Consider the following 17,996-nt stretch of genomic DNA (forward strand, 5'->3'; position numbering starts at 1 on the left):
CAAATACAAGTCTATTTAGTTTTTATCATAAATCAAATTTTTTTAACTTTGATCATCAACGGTTAAAAATCATATCGATAAGATTGACGTTACTAGATTTATCATAAAAAATATATCATTCTTTTTATTTAGAATAATATATTTTTATAGATATTATTAATCAAAATATCATATTTGAGATCAGAGAAAGTCATTATATACAAAGCCACCATGCATATAGTATATGAAAGCACACGCCCATTATGAGTTATGTGTTGAAGCATTCTAATAAGGTGACAGAAATTTTTTTCTTTTTTTGCGATTAAAACTTTTCCTTGATTTATCAGCTATGTGTTGAAGCATTCTAATAAGGTATAAAACTACGTGCATAAAAAGATGCAGTGGCTGGAAAAGGTTTTTTCATTATTGAAAAAAGTTCAACACTTGGATATGTTTTTATTCTTTTTTGCGATTAAAATTAACTTGTGATGATTTGGACTGAACGTGCATGCGCTCCTATATGTATATGCTGATATATAGGACCGACAATTCAATTAATCAATCTGTCTAAATATATATAATTGAGCCGTCAGTTGTTCGATGAGGCCGAGTGCTCAACTGCCGATATCCACACCCACCCCGTCCCACTGCTCGCTCGCTTGTGCTTAATTTAATTTAATCTGCTCACTTAAGGGTCCGTATGTATATTTTTTTATTACGAGGATGACGCACACAAACACATACAACTACATATGCATACTACATCTACACATCAGTGAGTGCGCTCCTGTTACGTGCTTATAACTAAATTGGTGAAAGCATTGGCGTGTGTATAAATCGTGGGTGTTAGGATTTGAACTCTGTTAGCATATAGGTCCTTATTCGAGTGGTGATTAATGACAACGGAACCATCATGACTAACTTGTTTTACAAATCATTGAAATTATGTCACGGTAATGGTTCTTAGGAATTATTGGCCCTATATTGGTTTATATGGTGATTGTCAAAAGTATATGTGTGGAAATTAAGGACCATTTAGCTCGAAGTGTCTCAAGAATTTGAGGTTGACATTTAAAAGTAGATAGATTCTTTGTTTTCCTTTGACCCTATTATAAAAGAGTTAAGGATAGTATCATGATCTAGTTTGAGTTAGAAAGATAGTTTTGATGCTTAAAAAGTTAAGAGCCGAAGCAGGACAAAGTATGATTTGAAAGTCCCTAATATTTTCATAGTCACCGCATGATGTGAAGATTTCTTGTAGATGGTCAACCTTGGAAATTCAGAAGCTATGGTCACCGCATGATGTGGTGAGTGTGGATATTTGATGTGAAGTTTCTGGTCTTCAAGTGTTTAAGATCACCATGATGTTGTGGCACCATATGATACAATGATGTCATTGGACAGTGCACATGCCCATAGGACGGTGCATCGTACTTTATTTCCAGATAGTTCCAAGATCTGAAGTGATCCAGGAGTTGAAGTCACTGCATGATATTGCGGGTCCAGTCACCACAAGATTTGTGCACCTTATGTCCAGGTGTGTTTGGTTAGAGGAATATCCGTGGATGAGAGATGTCTATCTAGTTTTTGAGGTATTTGGTTGGAGGATAAATCGGATAGGATGACCATCTAAAGAGAATATTCTTCTCAGATACTTTATAAGTCCATCCACTAAAACTGCTAGACGATGGACAAAGTCATCCATATTCGAGATGAGTTTTACCCTTGCTGATGTGGTATATTCTGGTTGGTTAGAGTAAATGCACTTTTTGTTAGCACTCTTTAAATGATATTATCTCTTAAACCGTTTATCTGATTTGTGATCTGATTATACTATTGTATTCATTGCAATTCAATCAACAAAACAATAACTCACATGATTATATTTTGATGAAAAACTAAATATATGACAAGCGGATCCTACAAAATTTTCGCTAACCTCATCCAAGTTGTATTTGTCCAACCAATAAGAAATTAAATCGTCCTATCCATGCTACCAAACAAAAAATTGGATCACTCCATCCAACAAAACATGAATAGCTATATCCCATCCAACCTTGTCCTCCAAGCAAACGCACCCTTAGAGCAGGGCCGGTCCTGAGATTTCAGTGGCCCGGGGCGAAACTAAAAGCGATGCCCCATTGAACATAAATATTGAAATATTTATATATTAATTACAAAGATAATATTCAGAGTAGAGTCCACAAGCATTTACGATAAGCTTGAACAACTTAGAATGCATCTGTTACGGTAAGCTGGAACAAAATTATCGTAAATGCTGAACAAAATTGTGAGGGATCAGAGTACATGCACGTATGCTTGCGTTAATGCATACTAGCTAGGTAGAGATACTCATATGCATATGTACAACTTTCTGCGTGCAGCTCTAGTTACTCATCGGTACATGCAGCAGTTAGCTTCCAACCATATTAGCTTTGGAGCTATCTGCTCGCAGGTGCCAGCACCGTAGTACAAACGCTGGACCCATTGATCGCCGGAGCAAGTGGGGACCTTTCCATATTTCAAACGTGCGATCTCAATAAGGGTCGGATCCATTTGAGGTGAAGTAGAAACTATAGAGCAGAAAAACCAGCGATGAAAACTCATATGGCAATGACTGATGCATGTCCTCAATCGAAGCTGCGGGCATACGGGACGCCTTGGAGTCGTAGTCCCATGGAACGCAAGAAACTAGACTATATGTATGGAAGAAAATATAAAACAAGCAAACAACCAAATAGGCTAGGCAGACAGGTCACTTAATTTTTATAAACCGGAGGAACCAGGCTACTTGCGTCCTACTATACGGACTACTAAGCCTAGCTGCTACTTTAGACCTAGTTCTATCTGTTATCGTACGGACTGTTAGGTATGTATATTATACACAGATACATGAAGAGGGGGCCCTCGGTTTTGGGGGCTCGGGGCGGCCACCCCGCTCGACCCCCCCTCAAGGTCGGCCCTGCCTTAGAGGTTGAGGATAAATGGTCACTGCATGATAAAAGGTGCCTCCACCACATGATGCGGTCAGTTGTATAAAATAGTAATGGCTAGTTTTTCTAACTATTAGTGTTCCTAACACATAATGCGGTGGCCCACCACATCACACAACAACCCAAGTTTTTACAACATGCGAATAGTAATGACCAATTTTTCTTTGGAGCTATAAATACCCCTTCACTTGCTACATTGAGACTGTCTTGTCTAGTTGTTGAGCTCATTTACGTCTTGGAGAGTGAGGAAGAAGAAGGCACTAGAGTGATTTGCATGTTTCTTAAATGAAGATTAAGGATGTCATTAGTGTTAGGAGAATAGTTAGTATGCATCAATTTATCTATTTGGCTTAGATTAGGTCGAGGTCTTTGGCTTGTTACTCTTTACAACCGACGACACATAGATAGCTTGGTGGCATTGTTCTCGGTGAGGTTTATGGTGGTGATGTGTTGAAGCCTCAAGATGATGATGTATCGGTTTAAAGTCTACCGATCTAGAGCGAAGACTATCACCTAGACAACGCCTAATCCTTGTGCTGATCAAGACGAATCTACACCCTTGCACGGCAGCACGGGTGCTCCAATGAGAACTAGTAGGGAGCACCATATCTCCGATACCTGGGAAAAAGTGGGTCTTTTTAGTCTCTCTTTCCATTTGAACATTTACTTTTTAGCATTTAATTTTGGTAATTTATTCTTCCGTATTTACATTTATAGAAGTACCATGCTAAACTAGGAATGGAACTAAGGTGCAAATCTTTGTGCGTTATATAGTCGCATCTAGAAACTATTGCACAATTTGGTTAAGGGTGTTTTATTTGCTTGCTTGTATTAGTTTGTAAAACTAAAAAAGATTTTAGAGTCGAATTCACTGTGTTCTTAGACATCTTAATCCTTTCACCGCCACACTGAGAGATGATTTCTGGAGTCCGTACCTATATCGATCATATCCTATCCAAATGATCGAAAGCAAAATAATTAAGGACACTGTGATTATTATAATTAATCAATTACATCCAAAGACCTCAGAATTAAATAAGTTAAGATGCACAACGTAACAAGAAGCAATCAGCCATCCAATTCTACGCACGCAGGGAAACGTTTGTTGGATGCTACTCTTTTATTTAGCAATCCAATTCACAACTGGTACAGTATTTGTTGTAGCTGAATTTGGTGGTGGCTCGAGACGAGACGACCACCGCATCGATACGATCCCCCCTCTCCTCCTCCGTCATCACTTTTCTCTCATTCTCCCTAGCATGAACACTACTAACACGCAGGAGAGACGAGGAGAGGAGAAACAATCTCTATCAATAATGGAGGTGACGAGGAAGAGGATGCAGGTGGTGGTATTGCGCGCTTTGCTGGCGACGGCTCCACGGGCGGCGCTGGGCACGAGTGCCTCCCGGGTGCACCTCTCCTGCACCAGCGGTGCTTCCATCTTCTCCTCACGTTGTATGCAGGATGAATCTTCTCCTTGCTTAACAGTACTAACAACTGTGCACGTATTTTACATACGAAATCAATTAAATTAAATAATATAATATAACAAAAGATATTTGTATTTACAAAATTCTCAACATAATTATGTAATTTTATGAGAGAGAAGATGACTGTTTCATTCAAAATTAGTTGTTAGTAGCAACACAAAATAGGCGAAGTGTGAGAGGCAACCCACTCTGAAAAAGCCCAACAATAAATATATGAAAAACAAATATTGAACGTCTAAATATGAACAACAAGATTAATGTATTTTTTAAATGTATAAAAGATAAATATTAGATATCTATATATAAAACACAAATAATAATAGATTAATTTTATTTTAAAAGGAAAAATAAGATCCAATTTTGTAAAATAACTACTTGATCACCTCAAGTGGACAATGAAGATTGATAACTCGTGTATTTTATAGAAAGTATAGATTAATCTGCAATTAATATTAATTAATCTTGAGCAGGAATTTCATCCTTGAATGCGGCTGCACCAAATAACTCGGCAGGATCCGGAGCCGAAGGAGGTGTCCCCGTGCTCAGGGGCCTCAAGCCAGCCGATGGAGGACCCAAAAATTAATCTAATTAATTACACAGCACCAACACCAGCAGGTACATCGATCCATCCATGCAGCAGCAACCGCTGCTGCTGCTGCTACATCTACATACAGAACCATCGACATCCATCAATTGTATTCGTGCATGCATGCATTTCCATGGAAAAAAGAAAATAAAATTCTGAGATATCACTCCATCCAGACGCATTACATCTACCCCCTTTTCAAGTTTGATCGTTAAACATTTCTCTACTACTGTGGAGTATAATACAACAAGAATTGATGCTGTTCAACGCCGAGTACAATACATAGCTTATTAAGGGAAGGGTAGCTAGGCCTATCAAGGGAAGTATATATGCCTTCTATAACAAAGGAAACGGCCAAGAAAAAAAAAACTCTGGCAGAGACTATGCAAGTTAGGATTATCACCTTGGTGACGTTCAGCCGAATGTACCATCATTTGTTGCTCCTATATAATCTAGGGTCGTCATGGAAGGCACCAGCACCAGCTAGAGCCCCTGTAGATCGATTTCCAAAAGGAATCGAATCCCACCCTTCTATTTCCAAAGCTTTACATATCTGTCATGACTAGCAGAGGCAATCATTCCGGTGAATGGAGAGTGTGCCAAAGCAGCTATCAGGCCTTCATGAGCCTGGATTGGGTTTCTCTGGTTATCTGATAAGCTCCATAGCTCCAGCGTCTGCATCAGAGTACATACATAGAATTGTGCGAATCAAGGTCGAGCAAAACTGCTTCCGACAAATAACCGAGTCTCAAAAATAGAGGCAGGCAAGTATAATGCACCCACATATTAGTAATAAATATTTTCCCATTCAATAATTCAAAGGTTTTATGTATATGCCTCTTTGGACAAAGAGGATATGATCAACAAACAAGGAACTTCATAGGATTTATATGTACACTATTTCAATTTGTGTTTCACTGGAACCAGAAAAATGCCACTCATGAAGCCCGGACACCAAATTGAGCTCCTATCAATTTATGGAACATGAAGGTTGCTTTAGTTTTGGTAACATTAAGTTGAGCCATCCAACCTCAAGGCAAAATCCCTCGGGAAAAACAAGGAAAGCAGAAGAAGAAACTAATAGGATGTATCATGTATCCCCCCATCTGCTTCTGTTCAAGTTAGAATTTTGAAATGGTCGCACATTTGCATCTATATTTCACATTTTCAATATCTTCCAGCCATCTCCACGGTCTTTCATACCAACTTCATAGAAAATTGATGCTATTTTTGGGAAAAAAAAATGAATTCAATATTTAATGGAAATTCCAAAAAAACAGCCAGTTTTCATAAAGCAGTCAAGGCATATTTTCTCCAAAACAGGATCTGAATCCCTGTCTTGGAGACCACATTGTAGAATTTGCATAAAATAAAATAAATGCAGTTAGACATGGAACAGCATTTACCTGATAACCACCAACAATCAGGACTTTCGGATATCTTGGGTGGAATATGCATGACTGATATTGGTGTCCGTGAGATCTTAACTCATGAATGCATATGCCTGATGCTACTGACCAGACTTTCACAGTGTCCTGACTTGCAGATGCCAGATATTCGCCATTTTCATCCCAGCATACGCAGTTTACCTCACTATTGTGACCCTAAATCACAAATAAAAAAAGTGGTTAATTACTTTACATTGCAAATTCTGAAGAAGCATCTGATGCATATTGATTACCTTTGGAGGAGAATGTAAATTGGCTTGCTTTTCAACATCAAATATGTTCACCATGCTTCCAGCTGCCACAGCAAGGAGCTGCCCGCTTCGAGGTTGAAACCTAACTCTTCCAGTGCCACCCTGCTTCACCTGTGATGATGTAAAAGAATACATATAATTGACCTAACGCAAGAATGAACGGTTTGCAAAGTTAAGAGTCAGCGGCACTGAAGACCAACCCTAAAAGCATGAGAAGTTGTAGTTTGACCAACTTTCCAGAAGCGGATTTCTCCATTGTCATCACATGAGCATAGAACCTCTGTCAATCTCGGGTGAAAATCTACTGATGTTACATGAGAGCTATGCCCATGAAAAGTTTGTAAAGCACCACTTTCCTGAAAAAGGAGGAATAGACATGAACTTCAGATGTTTCAACCAAGTATTATTCAGGCAATCTGACGTTGAGTCACCAATGTTGTGACGTTGAACACAAATCAGTAGGCACTAAACAAGAATATCAAGGCTTTTATTTGTGGTACACAAATTGGCACAAGATTTCAATGGTGTAATGTGAACCAGCAGCTATGTGCAAGTAATTAGCCAATTAAGTGAATGATATTTGGTTTCCTCTGCTATACTACTGGGTGTGCAAGTAATTAGCACACCATTCAATTGAATGCACTGTAGATCACATCTACTAGTTCAATATGTAATGAACCTGCATCCATTCAACATTCAAGTTTGTAAAAATAAAGCAGTGTCCTTTACTCCTTTTAATCCATAAGCAGTAAGTGTGCATTAATATTTGATGTGACAATCAATTCTCCAATTATCACTTCTGAAAATCCTTGTGGTGATTCAAATATTTCGCCAGGTGCTCATCACACATAATCTAGTGAAAAGAACAGGGAGTGCTATAGCATTATGAACTTAAATACTCTAAACTGTGCGGCCACTATTTTCTTAAACCTTGTTTCTTCAACCTAAACTGCTGAGAAGACCACAGAAAAAGCAATTCAAACTCGTCATAAAAAGATGGACCCTCTATGCTGTAGCGCAGGTAGATTTGGCTTGACATATTTACTTGATTTCTTGGTTTCAAATAAGCATCCACCTAATAACTAACTAAACTAGTCATTACTTACCTAGCAGATACAGGAAAGTAAGTACTATGAATAAAGGATAAGCAGATGAAAGAGAGAACAGAGAAGTAGAGAAAATTACGTCAGCAGCATTCCATAGTCGAACAGTTCCGTCTGAAGATGATGTAGCCAACTGAGTTGAATTAGTTTTGAATCTTATGTCCGTGATAAAGTTTGTATGGTCTTCTATTTTGGCATCCATCTTAAAATTTTCCATATTCCAGAGGAAGACCTACAACATCATAGGAACTTCTACACATAAAAAGCTGAGTAAAATCACAAATTCTAGACTTATTTACCCAACATTGAGAGGAAAAAGGTAGCCTTCAGCAAATTAAGGTAGAAAAAAAAAACCTCGGCTTCCAGAGAGAAAGTGAAAATATGGAAAGTGAAAAATATGGCATTTAAACATTTGTGTTACTGGAAAGTGGGAGCGCAATTGTGAATATAGTAAGCAGTGATAACTGTGATGAAATCAAATATCAAGTTGAAATGCATTTTATATATTTAAAAATGCCATCTGAAACTATACAGCAACTAGCTGCAAAAAAACTATAAGTATATTCTCTAGTTCTAAACATTTTACCTTTTTCTCATGGCCGGCACTGGCTAGTAACTTCCCATCCGTAGAGAAGTGACAGCAAACAACCTTGTTGTTGCTTGCACGGTTGTTACCAACCTCACCCAAGGAGAGACCTACACAAGAATGAAAAGCTTCTGACCTTCTTTTCTCTTGTCAGAGCACGGCAGAATGCTTTAGGTTAAAGTATTTACTCTTTAAAGACTCTGAATTGTGCTCCGAGGACCCTTTCTTCAAAGCAGCAAACATGTCCCTTCCATCTCCATCATCATTTGACAAAAATGAATCAACATTTTCATCAAAATCGACAAAACTATCCAAATTGTCCTGTCAGTAACAGAAACCACTTGAGCACAAACTGACTTTCAGAAATCGAAAACATCAACACGAGCAAAGCATAGAATCATACCATCTGGTTTGACGATGACGCAAGTCCGCTGGTTCCATCCGCGCCGCAAATCACTGAACTCTTCTGTACAATGTTAACATTGCTAGCCACTGGTACTCCACCACCAGGAGTATGAGTGGAAGGAGTTGACGGAGGAGAAGGCCCAACAGTATTTCCTGTGCCAGTACTATTGGCTGCTCCAGAAGAAGTTGTCTTCCGCTTTCTAGTATTCTGGACGCCAAGAAATATGGTAAACTCGTTAAGTATCGGCCATAAGGAGCTACAAAACCAAAGATTCTTTGTCACCTGCTGATGCGGCTGCTGCAATTCAATAGGCCGGTGGCCTGAGGACTGCTGCATCTGGACCATCTTCAACTAAAACATTGCAAATAATAGAAATGTCAATGACAGCACTAATACAATACAGACAAAAAAAGACAGCGAAATGCGAACATTGTCAATACAATTTCAGATTGAAAAATAAAGAAGGTGAGCCAGTAAAATACTGAAAGTCAGATTGAAAAGGGTGAACACCTTAGGTGAAACAAAATTAAGCACCAGACGTTATGTTTGGACTTGGTTTACCAAGTTAATCAGAACTGATTACACACTGACCTTCATCAGATAATCTGGATCATCTGATCGAACATTCGGTGAACCAGATGGTGCTGGAGAACCCATTCTACTAAGGTCATTCTGCGTTTGTGCTTGCGAAATCAACTGTTGCTGTGGTGATAAAAGTTGGAATTGGTTTGAAGATGGCATCAACTGCTTCTGCACACCTATACTTGACCTGAGTTGGTCAATACCTGGGACCTTTAGCAAACAACAAAAAATATGTAAGCACCCAAAGCAGGAAAGTATGCAAACATGGAAAGGAATATTAACTCACAGTTAGAGGCCAGCCCTTCAGTGGTACACTTCCAACACCTTGATTTAGTCCTAAGTGGAGGGAAATTAATTGCAAGAAAAATAGTATTAAGCTGGTCAACAGTATAACTACCAACTCGGGTACACTTATAGTTACAGGGGATTCTGACCTATCTATCTGTCCGCACACCCTACTTTATTTGAAGCTACACTTTGATTTCAGATGAAAAGAACTAATGTTGTCGCCTATATAATTTTACACATAGGTGAGCCCATTTTCACAAGTACAGATCACTGTTACACCCTACATGGTAGGAACTAGGAAGTTCAAATTTATAATCTGTTTTCTTCAGCGAAAAGTACAATCAGCAGCAGTATTTCTATCATGCGGAGAAATTAGTAAATTAATACTAACCAGAGGAAAGTAATAAAGGTTTAGACTGCATCATCCCTGATCCGTATAATGAAGAAGGGTCCGTAGGCATTGTTCTTTGTGGCATAGCAACATCAGGTTTGATGTCCTTGAAGGTTGATTAAGAGAATATAAGATAAGAAATGTGGAAGCAGTTAAAATTGCAAGGAGAAATGAGTAGCGGAAGATATACTACAAGTTGCTGGTTTCTTGACTGAATCTGCTGCATAGGTGGCCTGAAAGGACAAGGTGGATGTATTCACATTCTCAGTATGCGTTGTTTGGATGAGCTTTGGAATAATAATAATAATAATAATAATTTTTAAAAAAAAAGGGAACGAAAAAATTACCCAGCGTGGTTAGGTGGTGACTTGAGAAGGGTAATCCTATTTGCGTCTAGCAGGTGTTGGGATGCGTCGGAGTGGACAGGGTTGGGGTTCCTGAGTCGGTCTTGCATCATTTTGGACGCAAGAACAGCCGAGACGTCGGAGTTGAGGGCAGCAATTGGGGCAGATGAATCTCTTGTGCTGTGCAGGTGGGCGTTGTGTTGCTGCAGCAATTGGAGCTTCATCTGGTGTTCCCTCGACTTGACCTGATAATGAATATGGTTGGAGATGCCATGCCTGATAATAAATAGGGTTGGAGATGCCATGCCTGATGGTAAGTAGATTACTTACTACATCAAGATCAAGAGAAGAAGGGGCGGCGGCTTGTAGTGCTTGTAGCTGCTGGGGAGTCGGAGTCGGCTTGTTGTCGATGGAGGTAGAAGCATTCGAGGAAGAGGTGGTGGAGGTCTTGGAATGGAAGATGTCCCAGAAGATGGACCACCATTCGAAGAGGAATCCGCCGGGGGCGTCGATGGCGACGGGATCGGTGGCGACCTTGCCCTCGGAGATGAAGGCCTTGGCGGTGGCGTGCAGGTTGCGCTTGACAAGGTAGTCGTAGATGTACACATCCAGCCTGCAGAGCACATCAAAGAGGATGGGATGGGATGGGATCAAGGCATACCATTACTCCATTAGCAGCAGCAGCAGCAAATCCAATCCAATCCAGTCTAATAAGTTGTTAGGAGACGAGAGGGAGAAGGAGAGATTGGGGACTCACATCTTATCGGCCTCCCAGTTCGTCCGCGCCATCCCTCTTATGGGAGGGAGGGAGGAGGGAGGGGAAGATATCGATGGGGGATTGGAGCCGAACCCAATTCCAAATCCAAATCCACCCTAAGCAAAGCAAAGCAACCGAAGGGAGAGCCAAATCTGAATCCAAATCCAAATCCACCCGAAGGGAGAGCGGAGAAAGGGGACGATCGCTCCTCCTCGCCCTCACCTCATCTCCTTTGCTTTCAAGATAGCTAGCTAGGGCTAGGGTATCGTGGCCGTCGCCTTGTTTCTTTGCTGCTTCTCCACTCCGCCCTCCACCTCCACCTCCACCTCCGCCTGGATGAGTAGTGGAATGAGAAGACGACGGTGCTCGCTCTCTCGCTCCAACAACAAGACGAACAACAAGAAAGGAAAGGAATGGAATCGATTCGATTAGATTCGAACCAAGTTCACTTCAATTCGATTAGATTCGAATTCAACTCATGTTTTTATGTATATATGTTTTATCTACTTCTCTACTATTTAAATGACTCATACCCACCCCTAATCCAAAACACAATGTCTGCTCACGAATATATTTTTTTAAAATAGATATTTGTCATGGATCTTGTTTTGTGCAAAAATATCAGTAATTCATATGTGAAAACAGTTGGCGAATCGGAGCTTTCAATAAAGAGTTTATCGCCAAAACGCAATGTCTGCTCGCCTGGGCCCGGGGGGGTATACACAACTTACAATGTTTACACTCGATCTCGATCTCGATCTCGACCTCGATCGGTTTATAACACACAGACACACACACCATCTTTCATTTCATATCATAGATAGTGTAGTAGTTGAGTTTCAACTACAGTATAGTGTAAGGTCAGATGGAGGCCTAGGACGACTGGACAACCTCCTCTCAACTCTATTTCGCCGCCCCAGCTGCTTTCGCCTGGTTTGATATGGCACGCAGCCGTCCTGCGATTTCTGTGAAAGCCGGCCGCTGCACCGAATCCGGAGCCCAGCACTGCTCCATCAGCCTCTTCCACTCCGGATCACAGTTTGCCGGCACCGGTGGCCTCAATATGTTGTTCACAATGCCCCCTGCACCCCCCACCAGATTCAACAAAAATAGCAAGATCCACAAGCACAGGAATTTTCTCAAACAACACGTACCTATTATTGCGCCATAGTGCATATTGGCGTAAGGTTCCTCTCCAGTCAGGATTTCCCACATGACAATACCGAAGGAAAACACATCCACCTGTATCCATCATCCATGACAAAAATAATGTTAATGCCTTGGAATGCAAAACCAACACCTTTCTTTCTGGGTATGTAAAGAGTCTTTACCTTCTCCGACACCTTGTTGCTGCTCCCATTCAGCAACTCTGGGGCCATCCATGGCAGGGTCCCCCTCACGCCACCCGAAACCAATGTATTTCTTTTTATTTTGGATAAGCCAAAATCTCCGACCTTCATAACGATAGCAAATCTAGTGAACGCATGAAAATATGAAAAATGGCCATAATGACACTATAAAGTGGTTTCAACATACTTTACAAATAGGGCGTGTCTGGTCTTTAAGGTTCACCAGCAGGTTATCGCACTTCAAATCAAAGTGCACAATGTTTTTTGAATGCAAATACTCCATTCCAAAGGCTGCATCCATCGCTATGAGAAGCCGCTTACGACGATCAAGATACCTTTCCAGATGCAGTAAAATAGATTATTACTTAGTCATTTGCAATTAAATAAACAAAATGTAGATACAAAGAAACACAGGAATATAGTACTTGTCTTTGCGCTGCAAGACATGCCGAAGAGAACCATTAACCATGAACTCAGTCAAAGTTGCTAAAGTACCACCTGGTCCATCCTTCACAACACCGTAAAATGCCACGACATTTGGATGGTGAAGCTTTGACAGAATCTCAGCTTCCCTCCAGAATTCGTGTGCCTAAAAAACACAACATGCAGGTAGTAAATTGCGGTACTCAAGATATCCATTCTCCTGAATGCAGTGACCATGGAACATGAGATAACTTGATAATACAAGTCACAATGTTTAAAATGCTTATTGAGTAACATTGCACTCGCCTTTCATGTTTATGGTCTATTGTCACGCAAGCATATGGCAATAATTCTAACATACTAAACATTCAGCAGGATGCAAGTTGAGGTACTTACTAGTCTTTCTTGCTCAGAAGATCGGCCTGTGAAACAGCTTTTCTTTATACGCTTAATGGCCACGTCGGTTCCCTTCCATTTTCCGTGGTATACGGTTCCAAAAGTGCCAGAACCAAGTTCCCTAAGCTCCTCCAGGTCTTCATTCTTGATAATCTGTTGAAAGATTCCTTTATTTTCAAATTTCAACAGAACATTTGAGCAATGTTTGCATGCAATTGATCATATGTGCCAGCAAGAGGTTGTATTAAGTAACTCCTCCTTGTGAACAACTAGTGGATATGATGCACCCAGAATATGCGAATATGTTTCCTCTCAACCAAAAATATATATGATAACAGCTACGTGCATGAACAATGATTTCTAACAGCAGAATATATTTTACTGAAAAGGAATTTATTTATCATTGAAATATACCAAGCTTGTCAAAGATCAAAGTACACCCCAAAATACTTTTGTCTACATCGGTAAATCTTCTAACTGCAGAATATGTGTGAACCTCATAAGCAATCTTTTCCTTTTAGATTCTTAATTATTTTGCTATCAACACATACTTCAATTACTGGACACCCATGGACAACATCTCAGCAGGATGCAGTTATACTATTAATTCAATGTCTCCCTGCCGTTTTGCTTGTAATTGATTCCTCTTTCCCAGAGTGAGCATAAGCCATCACAAGGAGATAAGCAAGTGGAATCACTGAGACAAGCGCATAACAGCTTAAAATGACAATGCTTGGAGAATGCGGTCGCATATTCTCAATGTGGAAACGTAAAGAACTTTTAAAACACATTCACTTTGTTACAACTTAAAACCATCATACCTGCAAGTGTTCGAAATCAATGTCTCGAAGAGATGCATCCATGACTGGTGTAACAGTTCTGTCCTCTTCAAACTTTGGTTCCTGAAACCAAGAAAATAATCATAAATAGCAACACAGATCTACTACAATTTAATCACTTGTCTTTTGTTTAATGTGCATACCTCAAACTCCGAAACAGGTGGCCTCATGTTCTCCCCCATTTGCGCATAACGATTGTCAACTTGAAACCCTTCAACAGTCCTCTCCATCATCGGTTGCCTGTCAATGTGTGATGGGACATATGCAGGGGGCATACTACTAGGGTCAACAGTAGTGCTTAAAGGCGCTACCATCTTCTCAGCATCAAGATCAAATTTAGGGTTCAAGTTCTGCATGTTAGTTGTATCCTTGCTTACTCCTGTGAATGGATAGACTCCCTCCTCAATTTTTGCCAGACCTTGGTCATTATCCTTATGTGGAAACTCATTTTGTGCAAGATTTCTGAAGAATGACCAGTTCTTGGGCTCATAGTTTGGTATGTTCAAGCTAAGGATAGGATCATTAAAGGGAGTTGATAATTGCGCTGCAGCTTTAGCCTTTTCAAAGAAATCAGAAAGCACATCAGGGGGGAAGCGATCATTGATATCAACACAGATATCTCTGTTCTCCGTGTTCGGAACAACAGATTCATCCCGTGGAATGGCTGAAGCGCTGGTGGATGACGACACAGCTGGTTCAAGCTTGACATCAGTGGAGGATGCAGTCTTGGGAGCCTCCCAAGTAACACGACGTGCCATAGCAGTATCACTTCCCTGCTGTCTATTAACAGTCTGTACTCCATTGATAGTAGTCTCTTTCAAGTTACCTTTACCTGGAGCCTTTTCAGCAGAGTTCATGACTTTCTCTGTATTTATAGTGTTAGGATCATGCAATGTTCTCTTTTCGCTGGCCAATTGTTCAGCTACAGGATTCTCTGAAATGGTTGTAGCATCCGATACTTCAGAAGGAAGAACTATACCGAATTGACTTGGCAGTGGTACAGCTTTGGCAAACTCCTTCTCAAATTGTATTAGATCATCATCAATAGAAGGTTCATTCAAGTTAAGTGGTGGGGCCCCTAAATTTGATTTTTCAGCTCCCTTGACAGGATCAGCAGCCTCGGCAATGGATTCATTAGCTACACCAGACTGTGACTGAAGCAAAAGAAACTGAGAACCAAGTGAATCATCAGATTTTGACAACCGGTTCAGGGACTCCGCTTGCTCCCTAGGAATCCTCTCAGAATGAAAGACCCGTCCATCTCGGGTTGTTGGATTCTCGAAACCATGATCAATCATGTCACTCTCAACATGAGAACATCCAGATGGGAAAGCTCCATTGGAGGACTCGTGGTCGTCTTCATTAAACTCTGAACCCTGAGTTGCAGATGCAGCCTTTGACACTTTATGAATCTCTAGGCTCTTCCCACTGTCACTTTGTTGAACAAAAGATGCCAAACCTTCCTGAGCAGAAGATACAGGGAGTGCTTCAGAACGCATACATTTTGAAACAGAAGGATCATGTTGTGGCACATTAGTACTCAAATGCTCTAGGGATTGGAAATAATCCATTTCATTTTTTTTATGTCCAGTGTTCTTAGAAGCCTGCTTTGCATCATTTATAGCCCCTTCCATCATAAAGCCCTCCTGATAAGGCTGCTGGTCAGAAGTTATCACTAATGCAGTCCCAGAATGTGGTGCATACTGAGACGTATGTCCATAGTCTGAAGGCACAGATAGAGGCACAGAAATTCGGCTCTCAGTGTCATAGAATCTTTCCGTGGACACCGGATACAAGGAATTGGAACCCTGAGCGCCATGCCCTTGGTAAGAATGCAAATAGGCAGTATGATCACCAGATAAACTTGGTTGTGTTGGTATTGAGGATGTAGCAGAAGGCACAAAAGATGGTGCACCCATACAATGCAGATCTGACCTATCTCGATTTGGGTTCGACTGATTAGCATCAGTATTGAGATTAATGAACTGATCCAACTCACTTGCAGATGTGCTTGGTAAACCATGGCCACTTGAGGGCTTCCCAGATCCAACGTCGATTCCATTGACTGCCGCAAGATACTGATACTCAGAATCACCGTCCGTACTACCCAGGCTAAAGCTCGTCTCGTCAAAATCAACAGAGGAAACCAAAAAGATCCGAATCTTCTGAGAATCTTCACTGCTTTCAAGCATGCCAAATTCCTCCATCATGTTTCTCAAATCTTCATCGCTTGACACTGAGATCAAAGAGTCAAGATCTTCGCCAGGAAGCTGATACTTGATGATATGGGGTAGGTTATAGATGCATAGAGTCTTTCGCTTGAGATTCTGCCAGGATATATCCCTACTGATTCGAATTATATGTGTGTCGCCACCAACGTACCTCAGCTTTCCGTCACTAGGCCGGGGTAAGATTTTGCCCCCAAAGCTACAGAGGAACTTGATTTTTCTGGAGGTATATGAAGCCTCAGAAGAAGCATGGCCATGAGAGAGTCCCCGACTACTACCATCACCTGATGAGACTCGTGGCACTGACCAAGTTGATGTGTGCCTGCTTCTGTTACCAGCTTCAGCAAACGATTTTATTTGGGCATCCTTGTGTGGTTGAGTATCAGCAGCTGCAAGCGTAGTTAAATCTGGACCACTTTGAAATCCTGTGTGGCAAGCACCAAGCATTCCTCTCGGGTCGATGTAACCAGGTGCAACATTGTGATCTCCAGATGTAGCAGGGAGCAAGTGTTTCTTGGGTATAACTCGGTCCCTCATGAACTCAAGGGCAAACTCCTCTCCGGTCTGGATGGAGAAATTGAGAACAGGCTTGGCAGTGTGATACTCTGGAGCACGAGAAGTGGTTGAGGATGAAGCCGGAGGTCCATGCGTATGCATGGCTGGTCTTTGAGCTGCGGCAGAGCCAGCTGCATCTCTTCTAGGCTCCATTAAGTTAAGTGGGTGTCAAGTATGGCTATGGCGACCCTTGTTTTCCCGTTTTTATTCAGTGGTAGAAGTAGCACATGAGCATTTGGCAGAACCATTTCATTTCAACCTGCAGTGAAGAAGAGAATTGAATGGTGCTCAGAAGTATCACGTCATACTCCTAGTCCTACACGAAACACTAGAGGAGGAGCTCGTGTGCTCGTGAGTCATGGCATGGAGATTCCCCAAGATTTTCGGGAAGATGATGTAAACAACAAACTAAAGTTGATCCTGTTAGCAAGCAAGCAAGCAAACAAATCCGCAACAACGTGGATGGGGCGATCCCAGAAGGAAGATTTGGAAGTAAGCTATGGATCGAATCGAGGCAAGCTAGGTTTAGTTAGGGCTTGGTTCCTTACCCGGCAGCGGCAGTGCAGCAAAAGAAGAGATGAATCATCAGCCCAAATCGAAATGGATCTCCATCCCCAATGAAATGATGCAGGAGAGGAGGTTGGAGGTGGGTGGGTGCAGTGGTTCGCGTCGGTGGGAGGGAAGGGCTGGTTATGTCAGGCCGAAGACGGGGTGGGGGGAGGAGAGGAAAGGAAAGGGAGGAACCACGCCGCCCTGCGATTGGAAGGAATTGACCGCCGCGACGCGAAACGGAGGGGAGGGGAGGAAGACGAAGCAACAGCGAGAAACCTCCTGGGCTGGGCTAGGATGGGCTGGGCCCGGCCCAAAAACGAAAGGAGTTGATGGTCCAACTGAGGCCCAAATAAGCATAAACATTCCGGCCCAATAAACAAAATCTAATACAATTTTATGTTTTTCTTCAAGATAAAAGCTAGATTTTCAAATAATATGTTACACTTTTAC

General features: G+C 41.3%; 2 protein-coding genes across 5 annotated transcripts; both read right to left on the bottom strand.

Moving 5' to 3' along the window:
• Positions 1-5,143: 5,143 nt before the first annotated feature.
• Positions 5,144-11,662, bottom strand: LOC133914941 (transcriptional corepressor LEUNIG_HOMOLOG-like). 4 transcript variants are annotated; one of them, XM_062357903.1, is made up of 16 exons: positions 11,205-11,651; positions 10,778-11,060; positions 10,451-10,692; positions 10,294-10,336; positions 10,104-10,209; positions 9,711-9,760; positions 9,434-9,634; positions 9,125-9,193; positions 8,840-9,049; positions 8,625-8,757; positions 8,437-8,546; positions 7,933-8,082; positions 6,948-7,103; positions 6,730-6,858; positions 6,455-6,652; positions 5,144-5,723 (listed from the first exon to the last, which is right to left on the bottom strand). In XM_062357903.1, the coding sequence occupies exons 1-16, from the start codon at positions 11,234-11,236 to the stop codon at positions 5,580-5,582; spliced, it is 2,256 nt and encodes a 751-aa protein (XP_062213887.1). In that variant the 5' UTR covers positions 11,237-11,651; the 3' UTR covers positions 5,144-5,579. The 4 variants fall into 4 exon arrangements, with proteins under 4 accessions (XP_062213887.1, XP_062213888.1, XP_062213885.1 ...); XM_062357904.1 differs by having other exon boundaries at positions 10,297-10,336; positions 11,205-11,648; XM_062357901.1 differs by having other exon boundaries at positions 8,840-9,193; positions 11,205-11,662.
• A 178-nt stretch (positions 11,663-11,840) lies between these two features.
• Positions 11,841-17,787, bottom strand: LOC133914940 (uncharacterized). The gene is made up of 9 exons (XM_062357900.1): positions 17,543-17,787; positions 14,355-17,253; positions 14,194-14,274; positions 13,373-13,525; positions 12,979-13,142; positions 12,741-12,888; positions 12,536-12,658; positions 12,359-12,446; positions 11,841-12,286 (listed from the first exon to the last, which is right to left on the bottom strand). Exons 2-9 carry the CDS (start codon positions 17,145-17,147, stop codon positions 12,108-12,110), a joined length of 3,729 nt encoding a protein of 1,242 aa, XP_062213884.1. The 5' UTR covers positions 17,148-17,253; positions 17,543-17,787; the 3' UTR covers positions 11,841-12,107.
• Between the last annotated feature and the right edge of the window lie 209 nt (positions 17,788-17,996).

This window comes from Phragmites australis, chromosome 4 (assembly GCF_958298935.1).
Source record: "Phragmites australis chromosome 4, lpPhrAust1.1, whole genome shotgun sequence".
Classification (NCBI taxonomy): domain Eukaryota; kingdom Viridiplantae; phylum Streptophyta; class Magnoliopsida; order Poales; family Poaceae; genus Phragmites; species Phragmites australis.